The sequence below is a fragment of the Lynx canadensis genome, chromosome X, assembly GCF_007474595.2.
Source record: "Lynx canadensis isolate LIC74 chromosome X, mLynCan4.pri.v2, whole genome shotgun sequence".
Taxonomy (NCBI): domain Eukaryota; kingdom Metazoa; phylum Chordata; class Mammalia; order Carnivora; family Felidae; genus Lynx; species Lynx canadensis.
This window is the reverse complement of record NC_044321.2, coordinates 91,691,521-91,707,116: the sequence shown is the minus strand read 5'-3', so window position 1 is coordinate 91,707,116 and position 15,596 is coordinate 91,691,521. Positions and strand designations below refer to the sequence as shown.

The 15,596-nt window shown below is 35.9% G+C and overlaps 1 protein-coding gene across 1 annotated transcript in view; it reads right to left on the bottom strand.

The window, feature by feature from the left end:
• HTR2C (5-hydroxytryptamine receptor 2C) overlaps positions 1–15,596 on the bottom strand; it is a 168,320-nt gene that overhangs the window by 70,858 nt on the left and 81,866 nt on the right. The window contains exon 3 of the mRNA XM_032592154.1: positions 3,079–3,279. Within this exon, the coding sequence (XP_032448045.1) occupies positions 3,079–3,279 (201 nt within the window). The remainder of the gene's footprint in view (positions 1–3,078; positions 3,280–15,596) is intronic.

Here is a 15,596-nt window from a genome sequence, read left to right as displayed (position 1 = left end):
CCACCTGATGTGTGTTACTTTTTCTATCTTTTATTGCCTTGTATTGGATTCGCTTTATTACTCTATAATATTCCTCTGTAAATTTGGAAAACACTCCTTTTCTGTTAGTGAATACCCTTGAATGTACAAGTTATACTTTATTCATCAAAGCTTAATATTAAAAGTCCTTTTTTTCCTTTCTCCTGGACAATGCAAACAGTTTACTTTCAACCTTTCTTACTTATGTGCTATTGTTTTGTGCATTCTAGTTCCATACACATTCTAAGCCTCAGAAGTCACAATTATTATTGTTTCATACACTTAATGTTCCTCATATTTAACCACACATTTACCATTTGCTCTTTTCTTCAGGGATTCATTAAAAAAAATTTTTTTTGAGGGGCGCCTGGGTGGCTGAGCAGCCAACTTCGGCTCAGGTCACGATCTCGCGGTCCGTGAGTTCGAGCCCCGCGTGGGGCTCTGTGCTGACGGCTCAGAGCCTGGAGCCTGTTTCAGATTCTGTGTCTCCCTCTCTCTGACCCTACCCCGTTCATGCTCTGTCTCTCTCTGTCTCAAAAATAAATAAACGTTAAAATTAAAAAAAAATTTTTTTTTGAGTATAGTTGACACACAATGTAACATTCGTTTCAGGTGTATAACACAGTGATTCGACAGTTACCATTTTCATTGTCCTTGTTTCCTGATTCACTTTTTGTCAGCTCATCGACGTCATTTTGACACCTAGCTTTCATTGTTGCTGTTGCCAAAGCATTCATCCATCTTCTCAGGGCTCCGTTGAAGTTGATCTCTTGATTTTTCTGTCTTTAAAATTGATTTTTTTCTTCTTTTTTTTTTCCTGCAATGGTGTTATTGGGGGTCTAAATGTTGGTTTCTTTTTATTCATTCTGCTTGAGACCTGTTGAGCTCTTTCAGCGTGAGAATCAGTTTCTTTCTTCAATTCCAAGAGCCATTATTTCTCCAAATCTTGCTTTTCTGCCTTGCAAAATTCTTTTCTCACCTTGTAAAACTCTTCTCACTTTGTACTGTATGTCTATTCTTAGTCTTTCTTCTCTCTTTTGTATCCTTCCAATTCTTTTTGCTTCATTTATCACAATTTCTTCTAATCAACCTTCAGTAATGCTCTTTTTTTTAGTTGTGTCTAAACTGCCTTTGAGTTGTTAGGTTTTTGTGTTATGCCTGAGCTCCAGATTTTCCGGTTGTTTCTCCAATCTTCAATGTTCCTATTTATGGTTTGTAGTTTCTTGCTGAACTATTTCATTTCAGCGTGTAATTTTCATATGCATAATACAAATAGTTCTTTAAAATCTATGTGTGGTAATTACCTTGAGTGTCTGTGAGTTCGTTTGTATCATCTTTTATTATGTTGTAGCTGATTCATGTTGCCTTCTCTCTTCATGTGTCTGTTTATCATTGTATTCCAGTCACTGGAACCGAAAAGTATTAAAAGAAATCATGTGAAGTGTAGAATGTTATTATTTTTTTTTTTTTTTGCTATACCAAAAAAATTTAGAAACATGAAAAAATATGACAACATCTTAACCCCCTTTTCAGGATACAGATTTCTATTGGTTACCCATGTCAAGGGTGATTTAAGCCTGGCCCATCCTTATTTCTAGAGTAGAGACCTTTGGCATCCTAAAAATAAGCTCCGGTGGGTTGATCCTTGCCTGCTCTGTATTCCTGCTTTGGATGTTCTTTGCTTGTGAGACGGTGAAATTCGCTTCCCCACCTGTCAGTTACATCTTCAGGTTTGCAAATACATCACTGGCAATGGTGACTCAAAAGCCATAGTTGTTCTTCTTGGATTTCTGTCTTTTTCTGGATCCCTCACTATCTCATTAACTTCTCAATGCTAAGAGTATTTTTCCCATATTTTTTCGTTCTCTTTAACACAACTATTATTGCAGATTATGCACGTGTCAGTAGACGCTGATGCCCCTGATCCTCTCAGTTAATTTAGCTGTACATTTCCTTTGTAAGCAACAGAAGAGCTGGCATCTTTTTAGATGAGCTCTTTGGAGTGGAGGAAGTAAAAATCTGCTAGCCCTTGAATATGTAGGTCAAATTGTGTAAACGGATTCACTTTTTATCTGGGAGAAGTTTTCTTGCCTTTTATCCAAAGGTATGCATGTGTGTGTTCACCTGCAATGGAACAATCTTAAAACTTACATTTATTTTATCAATAAACCCAGAGTCAAAATCTTCAGATGATATCTGTGAAGACCGTATGGATGTCTTGATCGTGTGGTGAACTTTACCAGAATCTTTCATAGAAACATAACTTTGAGGAGGAATTATTTAATGAGACACTAAATGTAAGTTCCAACTGGAAGAGGAGGGAAACAAAAGGGAAAAGTAAAAAAAAAGAAGATTGCAAAAGCCCTTATATTCTAATTGGTTAAGTTTTGTGACTTGAACATTAGCATTGTTAAGGCATTTGTGAATATCTCAATCATAAGCCATAAGATGATCATTTCTCTCACTTCAACCTCCCCCAAATCCTTAAAAAAAAAACAATGGATTTTTTTTTTCGTATTGTATAACCAGAATCTAAGAAGATATTTAAAAACAGCCACATAGTGTATTTTAGGTCAATTAATGGCATACATTTAGACATGTTTCCTTCATGAAGATTCATGTGACACTATTGATTTTGCCACTTAAGAAGATAGGAAAGAATAAAAATATTAAGGTTAATGTTCTGTGATAGATTGATCTTTTCCAAGATTTAAATGCTACTTTTTAAAAATTTAGATGACCAAATATCTCTGTCATCTTCAAATCGTTTTAAAGGTCTCAAAAGATTTTGCATCTGTGTTGCGGAATTCATTGGCATACGGGTGCATAAAATACTTGAGCGGCATAAATAGAAAGTTCACATTTACATATTAGCATACATTACATTTCTTTCATTATTGTTAACCTAAATATCAGATAAATAGGTTAAGAATAATTCTTAAATAGAATCCCGATTAAACGCAAATGTTACCAGTCGACGTCTGTTCGTTGTTCACAGTACATAATCCGAAAGTATTGAGCATAGCCGCTGCAATTCTAATGGCCAAGAAAGTTATTTACCTATAGAAATTGCCCAAACAATAGCAATCTTCATGATGGCCTTAGTCCGCGAATTGAAACGGCTATGCTCAATAGGATTACGTATTGCTACATACCGATCCAGCGAGATAGCGCAGAGGTGCATGATGGACGCTGTTGAAAATAAAACATCCAAAGAAATCCAGACGGGGCACAAATATCTAGGTAGTGGCCAGACATAATCTGAAAGAGAAAAGAGAGAAGACGAGAACATATTATCCAAATCAAAATGTCTACAGTCTTACATTTTAGTCTATTTCTTTCCTCTCATAAGCTACGCTTTTTAAAGTAAGGTGGAATTTGGCTAACATTATTTTCCATAGGAATGATGATGATGACAGTGATTATGTCAATGCCTTCAGTGTTACATATATTATTACTTTTTAAATTTTGTTAATGCGCAGTTATTTTTGAGAGAGAGAGAGAGAGAGAGAGAGAAAGAGAGAGAGAGACAGACAGCATGAGTCTGGGAGGGGCAGAGAGAGAGACACCGAATCCGAAGCAGGCTCCAGGCTCTGAGCTGTCAGCACAGAGCCCGACGCGGGGCTCGAACTCACGGACCGCGAGATCATGACCTGAGCTGAAGTTGGGCACTTAACCGACTGAACCACCCAGGCGCCCCCATACATTATTTTTTATTGTGATAAAATTTATAAAGTCTAAAGTTAATCATTTTAAAGTATACGTTCCTGTGGCATTGAGTACGTTTACAGTATTATACAATCATCACTTCTTTCTAGTTCCAAAACATTTCATCCCTCCAAAGGGAGACCATTATTCACTAAGCAGTCACTCCCCACTCTCCCCTCCCCCAGCCCCTAACAATCGAATCTGCTTTCTGTCTCTATGGATTTGGCTAATCAGGATATTTCATATAAATGGAATCCTACAACAGGTGCCTGGGCTTCCTTCACTAGCATACTGTTTTTGAGGTTCATCCATTTTGTAGCGTGGATCAATACTTTATTCCTTTTCATGGCTAATGTTCTTGGTTGAGATGTTTTTGATGCTGTTGTAAATAGAATCGGTTTTTAATTTCCTTCATGCACGTTCATTGCTAGTATGTAGAACTATAACTGCTTTTCATGGGTTAAGCTTGTATCCTGCAATTTGCTGAATTCATTTATTAGATCTAGTTTTGTGCGTGAGGGTTCATTAGGATTTTCCATTTATAAGACTGTGTCATCTGTGAATGGAGATAATGTTAGACATGCTTTTCGAATTTTCCATTGCATTTTATTTTCTCTCTTGCTCAATTACTCTATATAGAATTTCCAGTACAGTGTTGAATGGAAGCAGTAAAAACAGCCGTCTTGTCTTTTCTCTGCTCTTAAAAAAAAAATCTTTCATTCTTTCACTATTAAGTAGGATGTTAGCTGTGGGTTTTCATAAATGCCTTTGTCATGTTAAGGAAGTTTCCTTGTATTTCTAGTTTATTGGCTGTTTTTATCATAAAAGAGTGATGGATTTTGTCAAATGCTTTTTTTTTTGCATCAATTGGGATGATCATGTGGTTGTCTGACCTTAATTCTATACGTGATGCATGATTTTTATGTATTGAACTATCTTTGCATTCCCGTGATAAATCTCACTTCAGCATGGTGTGTACTATGATGTTATATTTAGTTTGCTAGTATTTTGTTGAGGAGTTTTGCATCTATATTTATAAGTAATATGGGACTATGCTTGTCTTTTCTTATAATATCATAATCTGGCTTTGATATCTGGATATTGCTGGTCTCATAGAATGAGTTACAAAGTGTTCCCTCAATGTTCTATTTTGTAGGAGCTTGATAAGAATTGGTGTTAATTCTTTAAATGTTCAGTAAACTTTGTCAGTGAAGCCATGTCGTCCTGGATTTCTTGTTCTTATTTTTTTCTCTTCTCTTTTTTGTTTATCTCCATTTTAATATTTACCATTTTCTTTCTTTTGATAGTTTGGGTTAAGTTTGTTATTCTTTTCTAGTTCCTTACGATCCAATTTCATTTGTAATTTCTTCTTTGATACATTGGATATCTAATAGTGACTGTGGTGTTTAATTCCCACATATTTATGAATTTGTCAGTTTTCTTCTGTTATTGATTTCTAGTTTCATTTCATTTTGGAGAAGATACTTCAGATAGTAATATTAAAAAATATTTTAAATGTTTATTTATTTTTGAGAGAGAGTGAGCAGGGGAGGGGCAGAGAGAGAAGGGGACAGAGGATCTGAAGCAGGCTCTGTGCTGATAACAGAGAGCCCAGTGCAGGACTTGAACTCATGAACCATGAGATCATGACCTGAGCTGAAGTCAGATGCTTAATGAACTGAGCCAGCCAGGTGCCCCAGTAATATTTAAAAATGTCAATGTTTGTTTTGAGACCTGATATATGATCTATCCCAGAGAATGTTCCTTGTGCACTTGAGAAAATTGCTGTTTCTGCTGTTGTTGGATGGGGTGATCTATATATGTCTGTTCTATATATGTTCTATATATGTCTGTTCTATATATGTTCTATATATGTCTGTTCTATATATGTCTATTAGTTGCTTCATAGCATTGTTCAAGTCCTCTGTTTCCTTATTGATCCTCTGTCTAGTTGTTCTATTTATTCATTATTGAAAATGGGATATTCACGTCTCCAAGTGTTATTTTAGATCTGTCTTTATTTCCCTTAATTTATGTCAGTTTTGCTTCCTATATTTTTTGCATCTGTTGTTAGGTGCATATATATTTGTGATTATTATATCCTCTGGATGGTTTGAACTTTTTATCAATATATTATGTCCTTCTTTGTCTCTCAGAACAATTTTTGTCTTAAGTTTTATTTTGTTGGATACTAATATAGCCACCTTGCCTTTTTTTTTTTTAACGTTTATTTATTTTCGAGACAGAGAGAGACAGAGCATGAACAGGGGAGGGGCAGAGAGAGAGGGAGACACAGAATCTGAAACAGGCTCCAGGCTCTGAGCTGTCAGCACAGAGCTGGACGCAGGGCTCGAACTCATGGACCATGAGATCATGACCTGAGCCGAAGTCAGATGCTTAACTGACCGAGCCACCCAGGCGCCTCACCACCTTGCCTTTTTTTGGTTACTGTTTACATGGAATATCTTTTCCATCCTTTTACTTTAACCTATTTGTGATTTTGAGTCTAAAATGAGTCTCTTATTGACAGCATATAAAGAAAGGTTCTTTTTTTAAAATCCATTCTGGCATCATATGTTTTTAACAATTCTGCTAATCTTTGTCTTTTAACTAGACAGTTTCGTTCATTTACATTTAAAATAATTACAGCTACAGAAGGATTTATTTCCATTATTTGTTATTTGTTTTTATATGATACATACCATTTCCCCATAAATGTTTCTGTTATTCACTTTATTTGTGATTAATTGATTTTTATAGGGTAACTTTTGATTTTTTCTTATTTCTTTTTCTGTACATTAGTTTTTTTTTTAACTTGGGAATTAAAATGATAACCTTAACATTCTAACAACCAAGTTTTAATTAATACCAACTTAGTTTCAGTAGTATGCATTTTGCTCTTTTGTATCTCTTTCTGTCTTTGTTATTGTCACAGATTACATCTTTACACATTGTGTGGCCGTTAACGTACATTTATAACTATTTTTTTTACGTGTTTGCTTTTTATAAAAAGATAATAAACCAAAGGAGTAATCCCAAAGCTAGAAAAGAAATAAGAAGGTAAGTGATCTCATTAAATTAGCATATATGAAAAGATGAAGGACCTTAGAAAAGTTTATAAGTTACCACAGTTCATTTCATAAAACAATATAGTGTCAATATCAAAACCTACAAAACGCTGAAAAAAATGAGACTAGAGACAAATAGCATTCGTTGATACAGATTCAAAGTTACACATAAAAATTAACAAATAGAATACAGCAAAGTGTCAAAGCAATAATACATCTTGGAAAGACAAAAATTATTTCTGGAATGCAAGAGCAATTCAATATCACAAATATCTGCCAATATAATACTTTATATTATCATTTGTATAACATTTTATATTTTAATATATATTGAAGAATAGTTTGATAAAATAAGGAAGCTATTCCTAATTAAAATTTTCATTATATTGTGATAAAAGCAATCCCCTTAAATTGTACAATTTACTCAAAACCAATAACAAATATTACAGACAATAATTCAGCAAATCCATTTCAAGTACATTAAGTTCAGAAATCGGACAGGACAGAAATTTACAGATAAAGACCTTAAAGTAGCTATCATAACCATACTCAGTGACGGAAGCGTGGATGCTCTTGAAATAAACAGAAAGAGGACATCTCAAAAAAAAAAAAATAGAATTTATAAAAAGCACCAAATGAAAGGTTTAGAGTTGAAACAATATATAATACCTAAAAGAAGAAAATCACTGAATGGTCTTAATAGATGAAGGGAGATGACGGATGAAGAGTCATTAAAACTGAATATAGATCAACAGAAATTATCCAAACTTTAGAAGAGTGAGAAAAAATGGAAAATAAATGAACATAATAGGGACCTTTGGGACAATATGTACATGTGTAACGTTTGTGCCATTGGACTCTGAGGAAAGGAAAAAAATGATATGGAAAAATATTTGAAGAAATAATGGTCTAAAACATCCCATATTTATGAAAAAAACATTTACAGATCTAAGAGGTTCTACCAAACCTAAATGATTAAACTCAAAGATAATCATGCCTAGAAACATCATAATCTGGTGAAAATAAAGATAAAGCAAAACAGCTGAGGTAGCTGAGGAAAATGACTCTTTTCCATGTAGGGAGCAATGGCTTGAACAACTTCAGATTTTTCATCAGAAATCATGGAGGCCAGAAGGCAATGTAATCATAATCCAGAATTCCATAGCCGGTGAAAATATCTTCAAAAAAACGAATGTGAAATAAAGACATTTTCATATGAGAGGAAACAAGGAACTGATTGCCAGGAGACTTGCTTTAAAAAGTGCTAAAAGTCATTCTTCAGAAAGAAAAAATTAGATGACAAGAAAATTTGTAAACTTCAATAATGAATGAAGAACAAAAGAACTGGTAAATAATCTGGAAAACATAATAGAGTATTTTTCTTATTTTAGGTCTTTCGAATATATGTGACTGTTAAAAGCAAAAATTATAACATTGTCTGAGGAGGTTCTCAATGGATACAGACGTATCCCATATTACAATAAAAAAAGGGGGGGGGGGAAGATAAAGGGATCTATATAGCTATAAGGTTTTTATATTCACTTGAAATGATAAAATAGTAACTGTAGGGGAATTGTGAAACAGTAGGTATGTATATTTTAATCTGGAGAGTAATCACTAAAAAAAACTGTACAAAGAAATATGGTACAAAATCCAATAGATCAATAAAAATGGAATACTAATGTAAAATGCATAAATGCCAAAAATAATTCAGAAATATGAAAAAAGGAATAAAAAAGAGATAAATAGAAAACAACAAAATAGTAGACATAATTTCCAACTAACCAGTAGGTACACTAAATGTAAATGGTATAAAGTATAAATTGTATCAATTTAAGGCACCAGCCACGCTGGATTAAAAAGAACAAAAATAAATAGGACCCAATTATATGATGTCTATAAGAAACCCTACAAGTTTGAATATGATGATATAAATAAATACACAGTAAAAGGATGGAAAAAGATACACAATGAAACAGTAATCAAAGGACTACTGGAGTTATTATATCAATATCAGAGTAAATTTCAGATCAAATAATATTACTAGGAATAACAGAAACCATTTTATAATGATAAAGTTGTCAACGCATTAATGGTATGTAACAATCCTAAACATTTATATACCTAATAAAAGAACTTCAAATTTCATAAAGCAAAAAAATGATAAAAAAGAAAAAACAAATCAAAAGTATAATCACATTTATACTTTGAGATTTCACCATCCTTTCTTCAGTAATTGACAAAAATAGGCAGAAAATTTAATGATGTAAAAAAACTGAATAGCACTAACAATGAACTTGGCTAAATTGACAGTTACAAAACACTATACAACAATAGGAGAATACACATTCTTTTCAAGAGCTCATAACAAATTGACCAGAAAAGACCATATGATGGGCCATAAAATAAATCTTAACAAGTTAAAATGATCAATATGATGCAATGTAGGTTCTCTGACCTTAACACAATTAACCTAAAAACCAATAACAAAAAGTTATCTTGAAAAAGTCCAAGTATTTGGAAATTAGACAACACAGCTCTGCAAAACTCATGTTTCAAAGAGGAGGACTCAAAGTCAATGAAAAAATAATTTGAACTAAATGAAAATTTAAAAAAAATAGGTCACAATTTGTGTGATGGTGCTAAAGCAGTTCTCAGAGGGAAATTTCTAACATTAATGGTTTATTTTAGAAAAGAAGAAAATCTGAAAACCATGATCTAAATTTCCATTTTGAAGTCCTAGACAAAGAAGGGCAAATTAAAGTCAAAGTATCAGAAGAAAGGAAGTCATAAACATAAAAGCAGATGTCACTGAAATTGTGGAAAGACAATCATAGAAAAAAATTCGATGAAACGAAATCCTGGTGTTTTGAAAAGATCAATACAATTGGTAAACTTCTAGACAGATTGAGGGAGAAATAAAATTAGAAGGCAGAAAGAGAATATTTCTGCAGCCTCCACACACAACATAAGGGAATTTTATAAACAGTAGTTTACCCATCGATTTGCACGGGCATTTTGGGTCCTTAGACATAAAGCCACAAATTTCTGAACCATGCCCTGAGTTCAGAATCCCAGCAGAGAATCTGTGCTGCTGAGGGAAAAAAAAGGATGCAAATGTTTTGGATCTTCAATCTGGAATCAGCCTTTTCCTTAGCCTAAGATTGGCCGATTTGCCACTGACTAAAGAGTGCCAAAGCCAGGAATGGTTGACGGGAGACTTAACCCAGATTTGAATGCATAGCAAATAACCCCTTTTTGGAACTTCAGAGTCTTCGGCGATGGCCTGGTTAACATGGCCTCTAACTTAAAGTCTGAAAAACTCAACGGCTTCCAGGCTGTCACTCAAGTTGGTACATGACAGAACCGTCTGCCAGCAAAGGCTCCTATAGATCAGTATTTCCCATTTACAGGTCCATAGTGAAATTTTCTGCAGCCTATAGTGAAAATTGGGGAAATAAGTATGACAGTAGGTTTTAAAAATAAAGCTGTATTTATTCCATTTAAATGACTTATTTTTATTCTGAGATTCTATCCTCCCTATAGAATCCAGAAGTAGAAGACCCCAGCCCGTAGGATTGGTTGGATTTTGCTTTACCATTTTATTCCTGACCCCTTATTTTTGAGAACTCAGGTCTGCTCTTGGTTATTTCCTATCACCTTGCCTTTGACAGAGTTCCCTGGATATGACCGGACACTGCATCCGACATCAATTATATCTTATAAATGCTTTCGGAAACATGCCACTACCTTTCTCCCTTAGAATCACACCCACCTCCTTGGAACTTGATCCTTCTGCTGATTAGACTGTTTCCACCTACTCGAACCTGATTCAGAATTGCTGAATCTTCTCTGTACTACAGCTCCAAAATCTTTTGCCTGTGACGTTGAGATACTTCTTAAGTTTACTGTGAACGTGACCTTGAGCTTACACGACCACTTGACCTTGACCCCGAGCTTACAGATCCACTCCCATAACTCCTGCCTTTTATGAGCCCAGGCGATAGCACTCAGCGCCCTACCCTCTACTAAATACATTTGTCACAGAGCTTTTCTAGTGAGACAGCTCAGCACCTGTATCTCCTTGACACGTCGATTTTATGGTTCTTCGGTGAGGCAGCGGGGTGTCTGGCGCGTGTCTCGATGAAGTGGGCGGGGAGATGGGACATCCTACATATGCAACCAGCCCCCTTAGTATGAAATAGGGATTTCCTGGCAGCACTATGCAGGATGTTCAACCTCCCCGCCCATGTGAAGGTTAACTGCTGCTCCGTGAAGTTCCACTTTCTGTTGAAGAGCTTGTTGTTGTTGATGCTTCTCTGTGCAGACAATTTCATGAAGGCCTCTTCAACCTGATCTCCAGTTCCTGACGAACTGGCTGTGGTTACTAACAGCCTAAATGATCTAGAAGCCTGGTAACTAGTAACCCACGTCTTATTCGAACTTTAACACCCTATTCTGACAATATAATATTCCATCAACTTAAATAAAAAGGGAAAATTCTCTTGGCACCTGAAAAGTTCAGTATGATGTATACAATCTTTTGAAAAACACCCCGGGTTTGTTCCCCTGAGAGAGTCTCACATTCCAGAGACCCTGGAGTTTTCCACATAATTTACAATTTTGTTCCTTGCAAGCTGACCTCAAGTCATAGGGTAAAGATTTCCATTTCTCTGCTGATATTTAAAAAAAAAAAAATTTTAACGTTAAAAAGAGAGAGAGAGAGAGAGAGAGTGCACGTGCACAAGTGGGGTAGGGGCAGAGAGAGAGAGACACACATAGAATCCAAAGCAGGTTCCAGGCTCTGAGCTGTCAGCACAGAGCCCGACATGGGGCTTGAGCCCATGAACCGTGAGATCATGACCTGAGCTGAAGTCAGACACTTAACCGACTGAGCCACCTGGGCGCCCCTGCTGATATTTTCTTTCAGTAGAAGACTCAACAATTGTATGGAGTGTGGGTGGTGGGAAAGAAAGAAGGACATGGAAGAAATCATGAATATTTTCTTGGTGGTCTTTGCCTAACCAAGTGTACGTTAATGAGGACTTCTGCTATTTGTACTACCCGGCTCTCCCTTCTCAGTAGCAGGAGGAAGAGAAAGATATAATTGTGGCTTTTCCTCTATGCCTCTAGATTTTCTGGCTTGGGTTTTGGCTTCACTTTATTAAACACACCGCTAATCTGGTCCTTTATTTTCAGAAGAAAAAATATAGAAGCCAATTTGACCATGTCCTTTGATGTAAGGTGATTTATACTAGGAGAAAACAATATTTTTTTAAAGTAGATCTAGTCTTCATAATTTTCAAATCTGGACCACGCTCACAGGATTAAAATGAGCTAACTCTCCTAGGTACTTGGATGATAAGTAACACGACCCCTCCATCATTTTAATGTTCATTAAAGATCAAAGTAAAATGTAAAATGTTCTTTTGAATAATATTTCTACATTAATCCTTTAAATTTCTAATAACATAGTCAAACACTAAAAGCCACATTTTGTTAAAGATTAGTATTATAAATAATGAGAAACTTATTCCTGATGAACTAATTCATCGTTAGATATTTTTTTAAGCTCTACACCCCATGTGGGGCTTGTATTCACGACCCCAAGGTCAAGAGTCGCAGAACAGTAGAAATTTTTAGGTTAATGTTTCTAACTTCTTCTGTTGTTATTGATTCATGTACCATGGGATTTGGTGGTACCTTTTTTTCTACATACATTTTAAGCTAAGATCCAGGATACAACCTATAAAATCAAGTTACTTTTATCTTAAATTTATATATTAATATTTGCCAACCAATCTACTCCAGTCCAAATTAATAGCTACGGACACTAGCGTCAATAATATGCATCAGATACCAGCATCAAGTAGCAATCATGCTTTTTTATAACTCAGAGTAGAGCTAGGTCAAAGAGTTACCAGCTATAACCAGTCAGATCACCTTAGTAACTGCTGTTAGTGAACTTGTAAACTGAACCTATACTTGCATTTGCCTTCCCTAATTATTGATGCTTTTGACTCCTTGCAGCAATCACCCAAGGCTTGGAAATACATCTCCAAGTGAACTCCAGGTATTTGGCCTTGAATGCCCTCATGATCTCTTTTCTTTTACATTGTCAGCTGAAACTAATATCTACTCACTACTTTCCATATACTCAATTTTCAAACATCCTCACATCCTAACTTTTTCTAATGCTTTATGCTTTTTATTTATTCTCTATTTAAGCAGTTCAGTCTGGAGAATAATGAGTGGATTAAAAGCGACTGTGAAATTTTAATTACCAAAACAGAAACTCTAAATTTCTAAAGCTTCTACCGGGGACCAGAAAGTAATATTGACATATAATTTCATAGATAAAAACAAATTATACTATATATATATATTTTTTTATTTTTTTTTTCTAACATTTTACTTATTTTTGAGACAGGGAGAGACAGAGCATGAACAGGGGAGGGTCAGAGAGAGGGAGACACAGAATCTGAAACAGGCTCCAGGCTCTGGGCTGTCAGCACAGAGCCCGACGCGGGGCTCGAACTCACGGACTGTGAGATCATGACCTGAGCCGAAGTCGGCCGCTTAACCGACTGAGCCACCCAGGCGCCCCTATACTATATATATTTTAATACATACATTGTGGTTTATAATTATTGCCATTTAAAAAGTATTTTTCTAGGGGCACCTGGTTGGCTTAGTTAAGTGACTGCCTCTTGATTTTGGCTCAGGTCATGATCTCAAGTTTTGCAAGATAGAGCCCCATGTTGGGCTCTGTGCTGACAGTGTGGAGCCTGCTTGGGATTCTCTCTCTCCTTCTCTCTCTGCCCCTCCCTGCTCTCTCTCTCTCTCTCTCTCTCTCTCAAAATAAATAAACATTTACAAAAAATTTAAAAAATATTTTCCTAAAATTCCAACAAATTTGCTTTAAAAACCATGAAACCAGTGATGATGTGTTTTAGGAGCTAAGTATTGAAGTAACTACTAAATTGTATAACAGAACTGTCCTTTTCAGGACCTTGAAATTGAAAAACTTTCCAGTACCTTATTCACCTTGTCAATATGAACTCTTAGTGTGGTAGAAATGGTAGAAAAGAGAGAGAGCGCGATCAGGGGAGGGGCAGAGAAAGAGGGAGACAGAGAATCCGAAGCAGGCTCCAGGCTCTGAGCTGTCAGCACAACAGCCCGACGTGGGGCTTGAACCCACAAACCATGAGATCACGACCTGAGCCGGAGTCGGACACTCAACCAACTGAGCCACCCAGGAGTCCCTCATGATTTTATACAGAGTGAGAAGTATTATGTGGTAGAAAACTAATTAAATAAGTACTTTGGGCAAAAGAAAAGCACACACAGAGTAGAGGGGCATTTTTTTTTTTTTCATGTGCAGCAAATTAAAGAGGGGAAAGCCAAAGGCAAAACAAAACAAAACCAAAAAAAGCCAAGGGACAAAAACTTGGGATTTTTGAACTGCATCTTACACCAGAGAATGGCAAACATTTTCGGCAAAAGGCCAAATACTATATATTTTAGTCTTCACAACTACTCAACTCTACTGTTGTAGGGTAAAAGCAGTCATAGGCATTCTTATGAATGTGACTGTATTCCAATAAAACTTTACTTATCAAAATCGGTAGCCAGCAGGATCTGGCACATGAACTGTAGTTAGCCGACACTTGACTTCTGAGGGCTAGGCAGGGTGAAACAGAGATGTCGTTAAGGATTAATGGAGATGATTCAGTATTATCTCCAAGGCTTTTGCTTGGATGGAGCAAGTTCTATATATATTAGGGTGAGGTTGGGAACTGAAAAAAGAATCAAGGCACCCAAAAAGATTTCTGCTTTAGCTGTGTAAGGTGAGCATATCGATTAGGTAGGGAAAATCATTAGATTTCTTGGGGAACGTTATTATCCAAAACCGAAAGGAACCTAAGCATCATTTCACCCAAGCCACAAAGAAAATTTCATGCTTAACTTGAGCATTTAAAGATTAATTTCATTAGGTAATGAGATCTTCTGTTTTCAATAGGGATCAAAGGTCTCTCATTCAAATAAACACAACAAGCTCGTATATGTGTGTCCTTCCCAACACACAAAGCTTCGCTTTACACAAAGTTCTCAATTAGGTCGAGCAAGTTATTTTCTATTTCAGTTTGTTGCTTGTTTTTTTTCTTTTTTTAAATCACAAAAGGGGTTTGGATTTTTCAAAGGCTTATTGGTGTCTATTGAGGTAATCAGGTAGTTTTTTCCCCTTTATTCTATTAATAAGGGGTATTATATTGATTGAGTTTCAAATGTGGAGCCAACTTTGCTTTTCTTGGACAGTATCCATTTTCATGGTGTTCCACCCTTTTAATATATTGCTAGATTCAATTTGCTGGATGTTGTTAAGGATGTTTACATCTATATTCAGAAGGGATACTGATCTGCAGTTTTAATTTTTCTCGTGATGTCTTTGTCTGGTTTCGGCATCAAGATAAGATCAGGCTCATAAAAAGACACGGGAAGAAGTCCTCTCGTTTTATCTTTTGGAAGAGTTTTTGAAGGATTGGTATTCATTCTTCCAGGGAACTACCAGAGAAGTCAAATAATGACAGTTCTCTGGAAACGAGGGTCTGGAGGAGCGCTAACCCTGTTCTGTTCCCCTTTGGTAGCTGTCAGGTGGCTGTTTTGCACCATGATTTGCACCATGATTGTAGACTGTTGGTGTTCAAGGTTCCCCTGAATCGTGAGAGAGGGAATGAGACCGGGACAAGTTAGCATGACACAGCGATTACTGTTCTTACCAAGATTCAGTCATTTTTCTGG